The sequence below is a fragment of the Danio rerio genome, chromosome 1, assembly GCF_052040795.2.
Source record: "Danio rerio strain M-AB ecotype USA chromosome 1, GRCz13ab, whole genome shotgun sequence".
In the NCBI taxonomy this organism is placed as follows: Eukaryota; Metazoa; Chordata; class Actinopteri; order Cypriniformes; family Danionidae; genus Danio; species Danio rerio.
The window spans coordinates 33,390,626-33,411,389 of record NC_141021.1 but is presented as its reverse complement, the minus strand read 5'-3'; the positions used below and the strand labels follow the sequence as shown (position 1 = coordinate 33,411,389).

Sequence of the window (20,764 nt, the reverse complement as noted above, 5' to 3'; positions counted from 1 at the left end):
TATTATTAAAGACATACAGCTGCTTTGGAGTCTTATTTTTAACCTTCTGCACTCAACTTAATACAGCTGTGACTAAAACTTGAAAACAGATGTAGAGCCGTTAGATGATGTGAGTATCTGCTGTAGCTTAAGTTGAACCAGATCTACTTCCCCTGACACTACAAAACTAAACCAGAACCAGCGTGCAATGGCTTGTTTAAACTAAGATGATTTAACTGAAGACATTGCTGGTTGTCAGCAAATGAACTGAATGAAGTTCAATGAGAGAAAAGCTTGAAAACAAAGTAGCACTGATGTGTGAAATTACAATATATAAACAATTTATAGAAAATAATTTCCCCTTGCAGAATTTTTTTAGTTACACTCAGATATATAGCAATATTATCACACGAGTAGCAGTGTGACTGTATATACTAGTGGGAGGTGTTCAGCCGAGTGCCTTTGATTTTTGCTATCATTTTAAGATTATATGGCTGAACGGCATGAAATGCCATCAATCTACAGAGACATCCCAGTATTTGTCTGTTGCAATCGGAATTTAGTAGCATAGTTGTAATCTAAACAAATACATACTTCACTAAAAAAACCTCATAAGTACATGATGTTGTCCAACAGCAGCAATATTTGTCAAATTGTCGAGTGCCCTCTGCTTGCTGTTGTATGTGAGCGGAATAATACACAAGGGTGAATATTGCACGGCTACCAGGCAATCAGATTCAAGAATGGAAACAGAACTGTTGTATATATATATTAAAAAAAAAAAAAAAAAAAAAAAAATATATATATATATATATATATATATATATATATATATATATATATATATATATATATATATATATATATATATATATGGTGGATTTAATTATTTTATGATGAGATTATGTTGAATGAAAACATGATTTTAATTAAAGAAAACATTTTGAAAAATCATGAAAAAATATAAGCTTTCACAACAGTCTGCATATTTCACTTCCACTTTTGTATAATGTCCCTTGCTAAACAAAAGTATTCACAAACATGTATGTATTTATTGGGTTATTAAATATTTGATTTAATTCAAAATGTTTATGATTGTGCTTTTTTTCTTATGACAGAAGAAAATGTCCTGTGCACCCCAACATCACGGGACACCTATGAGAGATTGTCTCATTCTGGGCCAACATTACCTCCAGGATTCCCTGCTCCATTGCTCTTTCCTGAAGGCCTGTCCTCCATAGAAACTCTTCTCACCAACATACAGGTCCAGAAATGCAGATCAAAATATTTCAGGAAAGATTCACTCTGTGATGTGTATAGATTAAATTTTCATCCTGTTTTCCTGTTTCCATCAGGGTTTGTTAAAGGTGGCTATTGATAATGCACGAGCGCAAGAGAAGCAGGTTCAGCTGGAGCGCACAGAGCTGAAGATGGAGCTGTACAGGGAGAGAGAGCTGCGCGAGACACTAGAGAGACAGCTCTGTGTGGAGCAGAAAAACAGAGGTGATTCGCTGCACACATTGCTCACATTGCTCTGTTTTTAAAAATAATTCCTCCTTAGATCATATCTAAATGTCTCAGATATCATATGCAATCAGCATATAATACTTTTAGGTATTTATTATTAAATCCTTATTGGATATGATAAAGTAGTTTTTTTTAATGCAATTGATAAATTGATAAAGGGCTCTATTTTGACGGTCCATGTGCAAAGCGTAGGGCGCAAACGCTTTCAGGGTGTGTCAGAATCCACTTTTGCTATTTTAAGGACGGAAAAATTTGCTTTGCGCTATGGCGCATGGTCTAAAAAGGTTGAGTTTATTTTCTTAATGAGTTATAGGTGTTTTAAAAATAAACCAATCAGAGTCTAATCTCCCATTCCCTTTAAGAGCCAGTTGCATCGCGCCATAAGCGCATTTGCTATTTACATGACGACTTTGTAAGTGGAAAAACTGAGCAATTCACTAGCAAGAAAACAGTTAAACAGAGCATCTACAGCATGATAATGAGAAATAAATGATTAACTTTCACTTTTGCTCTCATGGATAGGGAAACCTTGTACGCACAGACATCAATTAGTCTACAAATAGTTAATTTCGTTTGTTAAGCGCAGAGATTTGTTTCAAAACTATTTCTGAATTCAGTTCTAATTTTCAACAAATGAACAAATGAACAATAATAACGAAGTGTGTTTAAAAACCTGAGTTGTACCCTAATACACATGCTGTGCCCCATATGGTCTGAAACCTCACAGGTGGGCAAATCTAAGCTTGTATTTAATAAAACAATAAATAATATGGATATAATAAATAATTCTGCTAATAATGATAACATTATACAAAGCAAATTGAATGAACTGAAAAAGCCTCCAGAGAACAAGAAGGCATGAAAGTATGGTTTTTAAATTGATGTAGGCTAGAAAATAATGTTTTGTAATATATTAATCCTTTATATTTATATCATATATATCTTATTACATCCTATATATATATATATATATATATATATATATATATATATATATATATATATATATATATATATATCCTCAATATTTTAATTATTTTTCATATGTAAAGATATTTGCGTATGGCTCTACATCTTGTGTGTATTAAGCAGTGTGTAAGCGAGGCGCACTTTGCGCTGGACAATAGGCCGGCTTTGTTCTGGTCTAAAGAACAGACTATTATAGTTTCTCAATAAAGCAACGCGCCAAAACACGCCTGCTGTTTTAGACCAGAACGCCTATGGGCGCACATATGAGCACAAATGCCTTTGCTATTTAAACAGCGTAGCGCAAAATGTCAAAACGACTCTTGCGCCAAGCGTCTGGACGCGTGTGTACGTGCGTGTGTGTGTGTGTGTGTTTGTGTGTCAAGGTTATAATTCTTTTAGATTTTTCATTAGTTTTAGTTTTTATTTCGTTTTCACTTTTTGTCTCCGATTTTAGTTAGTTTTAATTTAGTTTTTGTTAGTTTTAGTGTTAGTTGTAGGTTGTTGTTTTTTGTAAAAAAGGATAATTGTTAGGTGCAAGATTAAAAGTCATCAGAATAAATATTGTATAATAAAACCAAAGATACATTTTTTGAAACTTGTATTCAGAGGACACATGTCAACACAGCGGAATGAACCGCCAATCTATCCAGCATATGTTTTACGCAGCGGATACCTGTCCTGCTGCAGCCCATCTCTGGGAAACATCCATACACACTCATACATTCATTCATTTTCTTTTCAGCTTAGTCCATTTATTAATCTGGCATCGCCCTAGCGGAATGAACTGCCAACTTATCCAGCATATGTTTTAAGCAGCGCATGCCCTTCCAGCTGCAATCCATCTCGGGGAAACATCCATACACACTCATACACTACAGACAATTTAGCCTACCCAATTCACCTGTACTCCATGTCTTTGGACTGTGGGGGAAACCGGAGCATCCGGAGGAAACCCACGTGAACGCGGGGAGAATATGCAAACTTCACACAGAAATGCCAACTGACCCAGCCGAGGATCAAACCAGGCACTTCCAGGCACTACCTGCTGTGCCACCGTGTGTATATATGTATGTATGTATGTATGTGTGTGTGTGTGTGTGTGTGTGTGTGTGTGTGTGTGTGTGTGTGTGTGTGTGTGTGTGTGTGTGTGTGTGTGTGTGTGTGTGTGTGTATCGCCGTTATCTGCGTTAATGTGCTGCGCAATATAAAAAACACATGTCTTACACATGTCTTAATTCCATTTCTGTTTAGTTCAGTTATGACTTTAGTCGGATTAAGGTCATACAAAATTGCTGTTTTGGACTTATGTAGTCCTACAGTTCAAAATTAATGTTTAACTGAATAAACTGTTAGTAAACACAAGTACATCTTATAGAACATAATTTATTTTCATCACCAATTTCATCACCAATTATTATAGTAGAACAGATTCTCAAGCAGTTTGTGATGCATTTTGGAAACAGGAGATGAACCCCTGGTCTAATGCGCCACCCGTTCTCAAAAACTTATTATTTGGGTAGCACACATATTCTGAATGCCTTCGGCAGAATTAAAATGAGTAAATCCGAGTTTATCTAGATTAAAAAAATTGAGCTTTGCCAACCTGCATGTGTATATATATATATATATATATATGTATATGTATATATGTGTGTGTGTGTATATTAGAGGTGTGAACCAGAGGTGGGACCAAGTCATTGTTTGGCAAGTCACAAGTAAGTCTCAATTCATTGCCCTCAAGTCCCGAGTCAAGTCCCGAGTCAAGACAGGCAAGTCCCGAGTCAAGTCCCGAGTTAAAGGCAACAAGTCTCAAGTCAAGTCCAAAGTCCTGCAGTTTGATTTTCGAGTCTTTTCGAGTCTTTTTAACAGAAAAATAAAATATATACAGATTAGGTATGGTTGTAAGATCTGTATTAATTAAACAAACCTTTTTTTATTAAAGAACATTGCTCAGATATATAAAAAATACAAATGCAATTTTCTGAAAAAGTACTGAACAGTGCTGCGTCTCGTCTCCACAGCATAATGCACAAGAACGAGTTCCACCAAAAAAAGACTCTATTTTGCCTCACATCACACAGAAATTGCAGGTCTACTGCTGTCTAATTCATTAAGTTTAGTTGTGCTATGTTATGTCTTCGGTGATCAACTTGTGATTAACCAAAATTACATAACCTCAATGTGGTAGCAGTAGACCAACTCCTGTATATGCTGCAAAGTTAAATTGAGTGAAATTGGAATTTTGTCAATTAAATCTCGTGTGTGCTGAAGAGATGGAGTTGCAAATCTGTCTAGCAGCAATGTAAAATGGTAGCACATATTGTTAATAAAGTAGGCTACTTCATACAAACAATAAAGTTGTTTTCTTCACATAACGTTGAAGAGCTTTGCTCTCTACCTTGTGTGATGCTCGTGCACAGATTTCCTCTGTTTGTGGACAAAACTGATTGCGAGTTCTCAAATTTTCTCTCGCTCTCAAATATGCACTGCTCACACACAAATTTTCTTGAGCGCTCTCAGAGATTATATGCAAACTCACAATTTGTGTCGTGTTCCCTCTTCCTTTCATGCTTTTTGATATGATTCATATTGCTGCCCTGTTTAATAACAATAACCAAAATACTAAAATAGACTTACATGTTAAATGTTTAATCTAATAAACCATAACATTTTTGGTTGTTTTATATGATGAGATATTTTCAGTTTCAAACACTTAAAGACAGAGAATAGACCAGTGGTGCCCCCCTGAAAATTTGCTTAAGGGGGCCAGAAGAGGCCAGCTACGTCAGTGGCACCAATCAATCCACAATAATTTAGTGGCTGCTATTTATTTATTGAAATATTGCATTGTATTGCATTTATGTAAGTAGATTTAAATAAATAATGTCAACAGCAAAATCATATCGGGTTGGCCACAGGGGTGGCTAGAGTTTACACAGGGGTAACACCCCTTGTAAAGGGGTTTACACCACTATAAGGCACCCCTGGAATAGATGTTGGATGTAAAGAACATATTTTATTTTAAAAGCATTTAAACAAAAACTAATGCAAGCGGAAATGTAACTGTGATAAAAATAAGGAAACACTTGAAAAGGTATTATAGCCTACTGTACTATTCACTCTTCAAATAAATCTCACTATCAATCTCATTTTATCATGGCAGCTAAAATAAAGTAAACTAGTGTCTGCTGGCTTCCACTTTGCTGATGAGATTGTGGAGGACATTTTCCATGTCATCCTCTTCATTTTGAGGAAAGCTGTTCCACAAGGCCCCTGAACACGTATATTGGCATGTACTGTGTTTTGAACAGTAGCCTACTACAGTAAAGAACTTCAATTGATCAGTTGTGGTAATACTAAAGTTGCTATGGTAACACAAGTGTAATATAAACAAATTACCCAGTGCTGTATTATTTTACAATATAAGGTATTTTATACTACAAATCACTACACTTTACTGTAGTAAAACTACACTTTGTATTATTTTATCTGTTCACTATTGGTAATACTACTGTATTATGAAGCATTCATTAACAAGTCGTAAATAATACTAGCCTAAAACATAAGTATAATACAAGTATACAACAAGTATAATACTCAAAAACACTAGAATTTATTAAAGAATTTACCTTAACCTTTTAGTTTTTTGTGTATTGTTAATAAATAGTAAAGCAAGAAAGAAACCATATCAACATTCTTGGAAAAACCCTTTGCTAAGCCTCGCCCTCCTTAGTTACTGTTGCTACGCCTGTCAAGCTTTCATGCCTGGCACATCTATTACAGTGTGTATGCGCTGGTGTCAGACATTCCCAAGGATTTAATTAGTCATTTTTGGCAAACAGGTGAGATATCTGAGAAAGCCAGACAAAAGAGGACTGCAGTATACATTACAGGGGTATATTCACAACATAATAGCAACTGATTAGAAAATAATTTTATCAAAATTGAAGCAAGGTTAGCCTAGCCACCTCATACGCTGAACATTCAACAGCATAGTTCATGCACAGCAGGAGAGGTGAAATTATAAAATAATCTAATAACCTAAGAAACTGATGGATTTGTGCGGAATATAAGCATCATTGACCCATAACAGTGTACAGTACCTATTACTGTCAGCATGTTTGTGTGCTCTTTATCCAGTTTTTATTCAAATTTGCAGTTAAGTGGAAGAAAAAAAATTTAAATGCACATTAAAGTATAAATAACAGAAGTGAACAAATAGATTTTTCCTACCAGCAAATATTAGTGTATGTATTTATATGCGTTACAATAGCGAGGGTTTAAACTAAGCAGTGCTCACAGGGTTCAACGCTAAGGTTTTTTTCTACTGGCCTGATCAGGGCAGTGGTCCTGATTTTTACTTGCCCAGCCCAAATTTTCACTGGCCCCACCAAAAAAAAAAAAAAATTAATCGCTATTTGAATGTGCGTGTGTGTGTGTGTGTATATACACACACACACACACACACACACACACACACACACACACACACACACACACACACACACACACACACACACACACACACACACAGTTGATTTCAGAATTATTAGTCCCCCTAAATTATTAGCACCCCTGTTTATTTTTTTCCCCAATTTCTATTTAACAGAGAACAGATTTTCTCAGCACATTTCTAAACATAATAGTTTTAATAACTCATCTCTAATAACTGATTTATTTAATCTTTGTCATGATGACTGTAAATAATATTTTACTAGATATTCTTCAAGACACTTCTATACAGCTTAAAGTGACATTTAAATGCTTAACTAGGGTAATTAGGTTAACTAGGCAGGTTAGGGTAATTAGGCTAGTTATTGTATAATGATGGTTTGTTCTGTAGACAGTCTGAAAAACAATTAGCTTAAGAGGCTAATAAATTTTACCTTAAAATGGTTAAAAAAATGTTTTTATTCTAGCCAAAATAAAACAAATAAGATTTTGTTCAGAGGAAAAAATATTATCAGACAAAATATCAACATTTCTTTGCTCTGTTAAACATCATTTAGGAAATATTTTAAAAACAAAAAAAACAAAAAACAAAAGGGGGCTAATAAATCTGTATATATATTTACGGTAATTTTTAAAATGTTTAAGGAAAACTATTCAGTTCATCAAGGCTATATTTATAAATGTAAAAAAGGTGTAATTGTTAAATATTTATTAAAATTTTAAATAACTGCTTTGTTATTGTATTTGGTTTCAAATAAAATAATTACTCCAGACATTATTGATTTTATAACTATTACCATTAATAAATATAATAATAATTAATATTAGTGATTTCTGAAGGATCATGTGACTGGAGTAATGAAGCTGAAATCTCATCTTTAAAATCACTGGAATAAATTAAATGATAAACTACTTTTGAACAGTTATTTTATAGTGCAACATTTCACAATTTGTATTTATGATGAAATAATTGCAGCCCTGGTGAGCAGAAGAAGCTTGTTTTAACATATTTAATCACACTGACACCCAAACTTTTGTGTATTGTGTATAGAATATTTTATAAGTGAAAATGTGCACTTTAATTTTAACAACCCACAGACATCGTCACCAAATACAAATCGAGGTCAGACTTTCTCATATATACAGAGACTCATTTCAATTGTCAGGTTTTGTAGAAATCGATCAATTGAATTAATCAATCTATTAAAGAAACGTTGACTATAATTCTGTATTTTAGGCTTAAATTATAGAGAGACATAGCAGATGAACCGAGACTGCATCAGATCAATGTAAATCTTTCTTTCGAGCTGTCAGTGCGGAAATGAACAAAACAACAGGCCTAATACAACATAGGCCTATTATACGATTAAAATATGGAAAAATTAACAGATAGTAATTTTGGTCAATTTTCCTGACGGATAAACCGAGATCAGGCTGGATAAACAGCTCTCGGTAATATTTCAGCATGCTTTCACTTTCGCATTTTCCGATAAGAATGACATCTCGCCCTCCTCATCATTCCCTCTTCATATAGCCGTATATATGGCTATTACACGATCATGATACACTGTGATATAGCCTGGGTCGTTAGTTCGTTGCATTGTTTTGTTTTCTCGCTACAATCGATACGCTCAATAGGACAGAGACCGCGTCTCATTCAGGCGATCTTGGACTGATTGATTTGGCGCGGAAGCGAGCGCAACTGCTGGATATAAGTTATGCCAAAAAAACGCGCTAACGGGTGAAACGAGACAGATTCCGAAACAAACGTCTATGTGTTAAAGCACCGTAAGATTGTATTTGCACACAATTGACAGACAGTCGCAGCACGCAGCTCTGGCTCGATCTGTCAGGCAAAAAGGCAGCAGCTGGCCCGATCGAGCCAGTAACATTTTGTACACTGGCCCGAGTGTCTCGCACGCTGGCCCCCGGCCATCGGGCAGTCCTTATTGTCGAGCCCTGGCTCATAATATCGAGTGGAAAAAAGAAAAAGACTGCTGGGAAACATAACCTGCTTTGTTTTTAAAAAAAAATTTTTTTATAAGAAACACAGTTTAGATCTGTTTAGGATAAGAGGAGTGTGAGTTATTGCCACCTATCACTGAATGTGAATATCGAAAACAAAACCAACTTAGCTTAACTCCTTTACCGCCCCACACAGCTTGATCCACGCTGGCATTTCTCCTCTTGGGCTTTGGTTTTGAAAAGGGAAAAATCCCACCACCCAGTCCAAACTTTTAGGATAGCGGGTGTCAGATTTTCACAATCCAATTGCGCAACGATTTGGCTTGTTTCCCTCGCTCGAAAGCTTGACAGAGCCTCTGCCCGTAGCTACGATTGGTAAGCCGCGATTGGTGGGTGGCGGTATTTGGGCGTGGGCTTAGCGAAGGGTCAGTTTAAAAGGAGGATCCCGTGAGAGCAAAAGCACTAAAGGTATGAGACGCCATCGTAAACAAAAGTCAAGCGAACGCAAAGAGACTGAATGCACGAGAGAGAGAGAGAGAGAGAGAGAGAGAGAGAGGTGTATGTTGTATGAGAGAGAGAGAGAGAGAGAGAGCGAGTATTGGCTCGATCTCAAGTTCAAATTCAAATTCTCTCTCCGTTCGCTTGACTTTTGTCCACTCCGGCGCCTCATAGTAGTCACGTTGGATACTGTCGAATCAAAACAATCTACCATGCTTCGATTGGACGTCATGCCGAAAGCGCGCATGCTCACACACACGCGCGCATGCTGTCACACACACGCACACATAAACGGAGAGAGAGAGAGCGGTCCATGTCAACATACTTTTTTATCGTTGGGCTTTTCATGGGAAGCAGCAAGTCTTTACAAGTCAATAGGGGCAAGTCCTAGTCAAAGTCCGAGTCATTTATGTTCAAGTCCAAGTCGAGTTGCAAGTCTTTTTATATTTTGTCAAGTCGAGTCTAAAGTCATCAAATTCATGACTCGAGTCTGACTCGAGTCCAAGTCACATGACTCGAGTCCACACCTCTGGTGTGAACATATACTGCTCTCACGGTTCGGTTTGGTTACGATTATCATGCCTTCGATTCGGTTCAATTCGATATTTCGGTGCATCACGGTGCATTGACGATGCTTTCCATATACAGCGTTATATTTTAGAGGAGAGGCTATAACAAGCTGTCTGTATAAACACACAGAGACACAGCACCACACTGTCTCTCATTCAAACACAAACATAGACAGCACCAAATAAACAAACACACGCACACACACACACGCACACACACTTAAGCCCTCGCAACAGGGAGAGCTCGCGAAGAGCGGAGCAGAAAAACGTAAAAAATAAGCACTTTTCCAACGGTCCCTTGCTGAGAGCTCCTCTCAGCGCGAGCTCTCCCGGCTAAACACATATTGCGAGGGCTTAAACGGAGCAGTGCTCATAGTGTGGAGCAAAAAGAAAGAAAGGCAGCTGTGAAACATAACCAGCTTTGTCTTTTTGTAGGAAACACACTTTAGATCTTAGGGTAAGAGGTTTTTGAGTTATTGCTGTCTGTAACTGAATGTGTGTCAAGAATATCGAAAACAAAACCAACTGAACCGCGCTTCTTTCTGGCGCCCTCCTGGATATACAGCGCCCTTAGCATTTGCCTATGGTGCCTATGCCACGGACCTGCCCTGAGTTGGCTGAGTGTTGTAAATACTCGCGCTCACCTCCCTCGCGACAGAGCGCATAGGAGATAAATGACGTCAGTATATAATAACCGGTTATGATTATTACTGAACCGATACCAAATTGTCCGCGTCTGAAACGAGAGGCATTGTGAAAAAAAAATACATTTGCACAGTTACATTTGAAAAAAAAAGTGTCAATTCCAAGATTTTCCTATCGTTTTGCAAACTGTCACAGTCTATGGGAAAATACAAAGTTCTATACCATTCCAAATAGTCCAAGCAGCTCTAAAACATCCTTGCAAGAAGTCTCTCCTACATAAAAAAGCTTATCGGTAAAGATGTAGGAGCAAAAATACCAGTGAAGACATGCAAAATTGCAATTATAGGAAGCATTTTATTGCTGTAATGGCCACTAAATGTTTTCTATTGATTATTGAAAAGGGAATGAATAATTTTGGACACTCAATTTTGTTGATCAAAGCTAAATAAAAGCTGAGAAATGTATATTGTTTCACAACGATGCCTCTTTTATATTGTCTTATTATCTTTTAGGAGAAGTCTGTGTCATTTCTGGTAAAAAAAAATACAAAATACAAAATATCCACGGTCAATCAGCAAGTTTCATGCAGGACAGAAATCTGCAAGATAAGCTACTGTTGTGATTGCATCCAAAATAAGAATTTAACAGCAAAGAAAGCACTGTTAAAATTGTATCTGCATTATAAAATGATCTCATCTTCAGTTTGTTGTCTGCCCACATTACAGAAACAAGCAAAACGGGTTCGCACATCTAACCGTACACCACTTGATCTTTCACATCACGTTTACCAACAAATAAATTTACACTCGATTTAATCTCTTAATCTTGTGTTCCTCTCAATGTATGTACAATCGCAGTCTTAAATCAGAAAGCTCCTAGACAGCAATCATAAAATGGCGGAATCATTAAAGAAGGTGACAGGGCAACATGCACCATTAATGAATGTTGTTTAATTAGAGAGCAGCTCATCTCGTATTCTCCTGTCGCCCGCATTGTGCTCCAGCTAGTCATGTTACTGCAAATTCAGCACTTTCCTTGAGCCACAAACACTCACACACACACATTCAGACACAGAGAATTACCCTTTGTAATTACAAGTACATATTATGATATTAGTGTGAATGATTTATTATCAGCGTAAACAGAATTGCTGTGTTAATATTCGGCGCATCACATTTGATGAGGATAATGAATCTCCTGCATAATTCATCAAATCAGCTGCTCTTCCATTAGTGAGAGATGTCTTTATACTCCAGCCAACTGACTTCGACTCAATATTCTTATTTTTTTAATACCCAGTGGCCAGGGGAAAGATTAAGAAGAAGGTTGGTCCTAGATCACTCAAAGGGGAAAGGCTCTCAGCTATCGGACAGAAAGGGTTTTTTTTCTGCTGACTGAGCCGACTGAAGTAAGCCCTTATACTGCAAACTGGAAAATTAACATGTTCCACTGGGCTTCAGCCTAGTTTCACATTAGATGTGCATTATATCAGACACAGTATTTAGTGAAAGGCTGAAAATGGGCATGTGGAACAGTTTTTCATGGTTGGCTATAATTACTGATTGCTGTGATGTGAGATTTAATGTTATTTTTTCAATTATCCAGTAGCATTAACGTTTTTCCAAGTCATTTTTCAAAGTTTTAGGTTTAATGGCTATGCTTTATGGTGTTTTCATGAAAATAATGTTCAACAAGGAATCAATAACTTGATCAGATGATATTAAAGGAATTTATTATATTATGAAATGTCTTTTGAACTGTCTATTCATCAAAGATTAAAAAAACGTTTAGGTTTCTAATAAAATGTATAATAATAATAATAATGTAAAATTAAAAATCTATATATTTATAATATATTATAAATATTTAAACAATTATTAATTTATTTAATTTACTCACCCTCAAGCCATACATTTGAGATTCATATAATGTAACAGCTACCAGCACTTTTTTTTTATCCTTGGCTTGTGTGTGTGTGTGTGTGTGTGTGTGTGTGTGTGTGTGTGTGTGTGTGTGTGTGTGTGTGTGTGTGTGTGTGTGTGTGTGTGTGTGTGTGTGTGTCTGTGTGTCTGTGTGTCTGTGTGTCTGTGTGTCTGTGTCTGTCTGTGTCTGTCTGTCTGTCTGTGTGTCTGTCTGTGTGTCTGTCTGTCTGTGTTTTGCCTTTAAATTAAATACTTGTGGGTGTTTTGCATATATACTTTTTTGACTCTCAAAGCCATTGCGGTTGTTATTAATCGCTTTATTTTTGTTGTTAATCACGATTTTATTATTCACCAAGGATCAATGATTTAATCTAAAAATCTATTTTAATGCTCTACTGAAGCCAAAAAAATCATAAATAATTAAATCAACTACATCTTGGGTAGCCTGAAAGCGAGTAAATTAAAAGCAAATGTTCATATTTAAGTGAACAACTGTTTTCAGCATAGTTAATACTAAGCAATGTTTCTTGAGCTCCTATTCACCAAATAATAATGATTTCTAAAAGATCATGTGAAATTGCAAACTGAAAAAATTTTTTGCATTTTGCCTTTGCATTGAACTTTGATCATATTACATTCAGAGATGTTGCTTTATGTTCACACAGCTACATTTCACATGAATTAAAGATTAAAATTTGACATTTTAGTGGACCACCTTTTAAACGTTTTGAAATTTAAATTTAAAATAAAACGGTTATATTAAATTATAGTATTTTCACATCATTTTTTATTAAATAATACAGACTTGATGAGCATAAAGTTTTTTTTTTAATTGACAGAATCCAAACTTTGTACTGTATATCCCTATCAGAATCTTTATTAATTAATTTGTGTTGTGCTTTTCTCAGCGCTCATCCAGAAGCGACTGAAGAAGGAGAAGAAGACCAAGAGAAAACTGCAGGAGGCTCTGGAGGTGGAGTCTAAGAGAAGAGACCATGCTGAGCAGACGCTTCAGAGGACAACTTCCTGTGAGAGATCACCCATTCACAACGGTAAGAACGCTCACACACACACAAAAGAAACAAAATATATTACCAGTTTTTTAGCACGTTTCAGATGACAAAACGACCAGAGGGCGCTGTCTACAGTACCTCTTCCTGAATCTGAAATATGATACTTATGGCTCTTTTCCACTGACTGGTACAGTACGGTACAGCTCGGGTCGGTACGGGTCACCTTTATCAGGCTTGCGTTTAAACTAACAAGGGTACCCTTTTGTTGGGCGTGGTGTACAAGAGAGAGTTTCAGTCGACGTCATTCTTGCTCAAATTAATGTCAACAGTAAAGCTGTACAGGTCGTTCACAAATCATATGAGAAGCACTTCTCACAAAACACATGCTTTATACACATAAATACTTGTTTATAAATGTTTATTGCTAACTTTTCTATGAACAGGATTTGATCAATGACAGTGCAAAATACTCTACTGTAACGTCTGCAATTATATAAAATAAATAAATAAATGCAACAAATACGAACACATACTGCCCCTTACGGTCTCAGATATATTACCAATTACAGAAAAACTACACACCACAGATATTTAGTCCTTATTTGAGTTCAAAACACAAGTAATATAGCCCACAGCCAGCGCAAACCTCTCATATGTGTCTGTAATCTTCACCAGCACATGTAAACTCTGTTAGAGAGTAATTCTATTATTTCCAGTTCATAATAGTCCAAAAGGTGAAGATAATCACGGCAGTTTGTTTGTGATTCAGTTTGCTGAAACAATTTTGATCCTGTGTTTTGTCGGGCTTATTCTTTTTTTCGCACTTCACTCTCGCGTTTGTCGTTTTCTTTCCGAATGGATCAGATGACGGAGACACCGATAACCATGCACACGTTATTATCATCAGCTCTTGAAGTTCGTTATATTAAATATAACTTAGACGCAATCGCGAGCTCCCGAAAGAAAACTAAAAGCGCTCACTTTTAGACGGGCTCGTAAAGCAACAACAGGACATGGATGATTTTTCTTTTTGGCTTTGTGGCTGTTCATCAAGACGACAACAAGGTTTGTTTGAGCTCAGGTCGTCTATGGCTCGTTACTATATGCATATAGAATTTCCATGTAATGTCTCAGCTGTGTATTAGAACATGGTGGTTCCTTTGTTTTCATTCTGTCTAGCTCTACGAGCTTGTGGCGTATCTCTGTAACCCATCAGTGTTCAGCTGCATGTGTTGCTCCACCTTTTGGGACCCTTTTTCGTTTTTGGTACTCTTTCGAAAGGGTGCCGAAAAAGTGGTATGGTACGGTTCGGTTCGGTAGGCTTTTTGTGGAAAGACCATAAAAGCGTACCAAACTGAACCGTACCGTAACAGTGGAAACGGGCCATTAGAGTGCGTTTTGTTATATGTTTCCGAGACAATGAGAAAGTGAGTCTTGTTGTAGAGATCACCTAGTGAACCACTGACCCAAACCCTCCCTAAACCCATCTAATAGAGCACATGTTTTCAAAAGCTAAGAATAGAGAAAAGTATATTTAGTTTGCACATAGTTTTACCTTGATTTTAAATTGCTTTTTTTTTTTTAAGTCCAAATAGAGATAGACAGGTGAGGCAAACATGTTTGATTACAGGTCATAGACACCATTAAGCTGTTTTATGGTATTGATTTGGTTCTGTGCAAAGAACTGCATGAAAGGAATCCTTTATTTGTGGATAATATGCCCCTGTAAATATGATTAGTGTGAAATGAAACAAAATTTGTTGGCATTATCCTGCTCTGTAGCATTCATTTTTACTAGAAACATCTGTTAAACATATGTTGAAGTATTTTTGTAGCCTGCAGCCTGAAGTATGTATTTCCAATGAGCCTGTGTTGTCACCTGTTTTGATGACACACTCACTCACTCACTCACTTACTCACTCACTCACTCACTGACTCACTCACTCACTTTCTCTCTCTCTCTCTCTCTCTCTCTCTCTCTCTCTCTCTCTCTCTCTCTCTCTCTTACTCACTCACTTTCTTTCGGCCCTGGGGTTGCCACAGCAGAATGAACCATCAATTACACTGGCACATGTTTTACTTGCAACTGCCCTTTCAGCCACAATCCAACACTATCAAACTATTCTTAAAATAACTAGTTTGAGCTGACCATCCAAATTAAAAGTCTCTGTTAAAAAAATAATTAATTAGTTAAAATTAGTCAAAAATGGACATTCTGCTTTAATTCACTCATTCTCCATCTGTTCCAAAGCTGTTTGGGTTTCTTTCTTTTGCTGGAAAAAGCAATTCTCTTCCATAATTTGTTATATGCATTATATGGATGTCAAAGGCTGCCTTTTCCATTCTTCTGAACTTTCTTTAGAATATCTTGTTTTTTGTTTAACAAAAAAAAGAAACTGATAAAAATGAAAAATCACTTAAGTGATTAAGAAATGAGCCAGAAATGAGCGCGGTTAAGTTGGTTTTGTTTTCGATATTCCTGACACATTTAGTTATATCGGCAATAATTCAAAAACCTCTTACCCTAAAAAGATCTAAAGTGTGTTTCCTACAAAAAGACAAAGCTGGTTATGTTTCACAGCTGTCTTTTTCTTTTTTTTCCGCTTGACATTACGACCACTGCTCTATTTAAGCCCTTGATATATGCTTAAATAGGCTTAAATTACCTAAATGGCTTAAGTGTGTGTTTGTGTGTTTTTGTTTGTTTGTTTGGTTGTTTTTGTTTGTTTGGTGCTGTCTATGTTTGTGTATGTGTGTGAATGAGAGACAGTGTGGTGCTGTGTGTCTGTGTGTTTATACAGACAGCTTGTTATAGCTTCCCCCCAAAAAAAACACTGTGGTCAAGGCACCATGATGCACCGAGATATCGAATTGAACCGAATCAATGGCATGATAATCGTAACCGAACCGTGAGACCAGTATAGGTTCACACCTCTACTAGTTATGCCCAGTGACAGAAGCTATGTTTCCATCCACCTTTTTTATGCACATTTTGGATATGTGCATAAAAAAACGATTGATGGAAACGCCATGATAAGCTTTGAAAAATAAAAAAAACTTATGCGCAATACTGAGGAGGATAAACTTTTTATTCGATAAGAAAAGATGTGCATAAACTACAATGGAAACACTTTTACCGCACAAACTCCAGCATGCGCATTAAAAAGGTCATATGATTTTGTTATAAGAGATCATGTGATGATAAAAAATGTGTGTGAATGGATAAACCAGCAGGCTGAGCACATTATAAAACATCTGAAATGTTGTTTTGATCATTCTAAAACACCTTACCATTTCAGTATTAATGTTATTATATTAAAAAATAACCTCCAAAATCAAGAGCGTCTGTGCTCTGCATATGACACCTTCAAACGCCACCGTGCGTTCACTGCCTGTCAGGATTGCCTTCTGAGGCGCAGTCATTTTTTAGATGAAGAAAAGATTGATGCAGCTTCTCCTACTGCAGCAAATTCAGTTTTTACTGTTGATATTTGGCACCAGTTAATCAGGAAGTGACTATTTTGTTCGCTCTGACTCGTTGGATGGAAATGCAGCTTTATTCGCACATCTTTTTTGCGATAATCCAGTTTTGCTCATAAAGTTTATTCGCATTTTGGATGAAACATAGCTAGTGATTTATTTTTCTACAGCCACTAATCTGTGGTGGTTGGTCTGATGACCACTTCTGGTGTAATTGGTTAACTGTGTGCAGCACATGCCGGATATGAAACGCCCATAAGTGCTTATCAAGGCTGTTTTAAAGCAACAAGCAAAAAAGCAACAGTATATGTGTGAGCCCAAAGCAAGAACATGTTTATAAATCAATGTAGAAACACCAGCATATTGCTCTGTTCTACTCGTAATCCTAAGTCCAAATAATAGTAACGACATACAGTTAGTATTAATCAACTCAACTGCAAAATTTGAACTACTTTGAACCTTGAACGCAGCACTCAAACCATTGAAATAAAAAAGAATGGGTTCATAGTGCAGTGCTTCCCTCAACTGGTATAAAAGCACAGCTTATGGTGGCCTAGCAATGACAGACGCAATGGCAGTGCAAGCTCAAAAGTGTGTTGAAGTTGATAAAAGAAGTGGCCTGTGATTTTAGACCAAATATGTGATTACACCATAGCCAAACAGAGAGGTTTTCTGGGTCTGTGCATGTAACATGTGGTGTGTTTTTTTTTCTTTATTCCCCCCCCCCAACATCATGGTGAAATAAAGTTTTTAATGAACAGTGATTCATATAAATGACTCTGACTTAAAGTTTGTGTTTTGAGAGAGAGACAGAGAAAGAGAGAAAGAGAGAGAGAGAGAGAGAGAGAGAGAGAGAGAGAGAGAGAGAGAGAGAGAGAGAGAGAGAGAGAGAGAGAGAGAAGCTTTATACACAGTGCACTGTCAGATTTTAACCTCAGCTGGGTGTTTTCATTCACTTAGATATGTTACACACTGCATAGAAGGTCATTAAAAAAATGAATAGGGGCTCTGTAATTTTCACATTTTAGGCATAAGTTGCAGATTTCAGAAAAGACTTTTAGCAGATAAATGTGTAAATGAATGTGTAAATGACAAAACAGCCTAAACACAGACATTTAAGTTAATACAACTTGCATTACAATCATCTCAGGTCTCCTCATCTGCTCCATCTCTAGCTATACTTTGAATTAATCTTTAGAAGAATTGCTATTTTGACATCTTTATAGATATTAGGATTGTGTTGCATTTGTTGTTTAAAGTGTAATTACCAGATACTTGTGACAAATAATTCATAACCTCATTTATAACTCTTTTCATTTTAACAGACTCTCAACAGGAATTGGAGACAATCCATAATACCAGCAAAACAGACACTGAGAGAACAATACAAGGTATGTTTGATTATGTGTCTAGATGTCATTGTTTTTCACCTGTAGTCTTCCTAAACAAATAACCATAACAGAATCTAGAAATGTTTTTTTTCTCCCAAACACATGAGCTTAAATGAATAACACCCTTTGAAAACCATATGGATAGTTTTTTATATTTACATTTTTCACACACCACAGTGAGAATGAACATGAAACTATATGTATTGTCCTTATTTACAGGATTGGAAATAAAAAGGCCAGATTTTCTTTCATAATTTCATTTTCATTACATTATTAGATTTCATTCAAGTCATTGTATTGTTTTGATTTAAAGAACTGTTGCACTTCATCAGTACATAGAGAATGTAAGAAAATAGTTAAAAGCATGGCTTACCAAAAAATAAAAAATAAATGAAAATTACCTCACTATTTGTTCTCCCTTTTGTGGTTTTAAACCTTTATGAATTTCTTTCTTTTGTTGAACACAAAATAAGATATTTTGAAAAAAGTTGGTTACTAGAATCCATTGCCTTCTATAGTAGAAAAAACAAATACTATAAAAGAAAATGTGAACAGCTTTCTTCAAAGTATATTGTTTTGTGTTCAACAGAAGAAAGAAATTTAATTAGGTAAATAAGAAAAGCCCTAAAAAGCCCTAAACCAGCCCTAAATTGCTCCTGTCCCAACTTTTTATGGAATGTGCTGCAGGTCTGAATGACAGGAAAGGATGTATATTTACAAATTAAATGAAGTTGACCAGACAAAACATATTTTGTGTTCATATTGACTTCAATGAAATACAATACATTTGGAAATCACTAATTTCTTTTTTATTTGCATTTTCCATAATGTCCCAACTTTTTCTGAGTTGGGGTTAATATAATATAATATAATATAATATAATATAATATAATATAATATAATATAATATAATATAATATAATATAATATAATATAATATAATATAATATAATATAATATAATCCCTTATCAGAGTATGAAACACTGAGACTGAAATGAAATGCCAGTGAAGCAAATGGTGAAAAAAAGAGAAGAAAGAATAAAGACAAAAAGGGGGAGCAGTAATTAATGGGTCCCTTAATTGTCCTCATGAAATATTTGCATGGGCATAATTTACATAATCTGCATGTTGTAATTAATCTTTCAAAGGGTTTGCTTTCTCTTTTCGTCTTGCTTGAGAGGAAAGGGAGGGAAAGGCTCTCTCTCTCTCTCTCTTTCTTTCTTTTTTTGTGTTCTTTGACATTTATTCAAATACTGCATCTTCTCCCCTTTCCAGTCCTTTCATCTCCCTCTCAATCCACATGTTAGAACATTATGGATTTGTCCGTTCATTATTTGCTGCTTGTGACTTCATTCATACCAGTTTTTTTTGTGTGTTCACAGATGGAAGGCTCTTTCTAAAGTCCACAATGATGTACTGAGGATTGAAGATGAGGAGTAAATGCATTCAAACTGTACAGAAGAGCCTGTAGTCAATCGCCTGGTAAATAACGTCTGCAATTCTGCTGGAGGACTGACGGAAGACAAGGAGGCAGTTTTATAGGTTGATGTCAGTGTTTTTGAGGCACAAGGACTTGACAAGATTATTATGGCCATTGAAAGTCAGCTTTTAGTAAGATAAAGCGTGAGCCGAGATGAATGAAGAAAATGCTATCACAATGCACACCTGGTTGAAAAACCATGTTTCCAGGGGACTTTTTGCAACACTGAGAAGTAAAAAAAAAAAAAAAAACATTTTATAATGCATTTTAAGTCTGCCTGACTACATTGACCTATTAAATATTCAAATTTGCCATTTTGCATTTCACATTTGACATCATTTTTAAATCATCATTTCCTGAAGAGAGAGCGATTTCAGTTTCTTTGTTTATTTATCAAATATGGACACTGCATTTAAATATGTATTGTGTATCTGTCTGTTATTTCAAAAAGAAGGCTTAGCTGTCCAGATTTTTTTGTTGTTGTCATTATTGTATATGGGATCATAGCAGAAATGTCTCAAAATTCATCAAGTATGTACATAAAAGTGTAGACATGCTACTGTGCATTGTACGCTGTAGATCTAGCAAATCAATACAAACGTTTTTAATAAGATTTCTTGTATCTAAGTTATTTTTATTTTATTTTTTATTCAGTTGGCATATTATTATCCTACCCGACATGGAGAGCATGCTGGCATGTCGTTACTTCTGTCCTGTCCATCTGGAAAACAATAAAGATTTTTTTTCCCACATACTTTACAAGGGAGATGTTTCAAAAACTGACTGACCGATACTTTTGCAGCTTCAGCAGCAGTGCAGTCAAATCTAAAGCTTTAATATTTATTGTTCTTGTGTTTTATTCTGCTTTTTAAA

At 35.9% G+C, this 20,764-nt stretch overlaps 1 protein-coding gene across 1 annotated transcript in view; it reads left to right on the top strand.

Annotated features, from left to right (window-relative positions):
• dachc (dachshund c) overlaps positions 1-20,764 on the top strand; it is a 99,242-nt gene extending 78,478 nt beyond the window's left edge. Inside the window, 5 exon segments of the mRNA NM_001045236.3 lie at positions 1,098-1,243; positions 1,335-1,482; positions 13,435-13,578; positions 18,345-18,410; positions 19,794-20,764. Coding sequence (NP_001038701.2) covers positions 1,098-1,243; positions 1,335-1,482; positions 13,435-13,578; positions 18,345-18,410; positions 19,794-19,831 — 542 coding nt within the window. The 3' untranslated portion in view covers positions 19,832-20,764.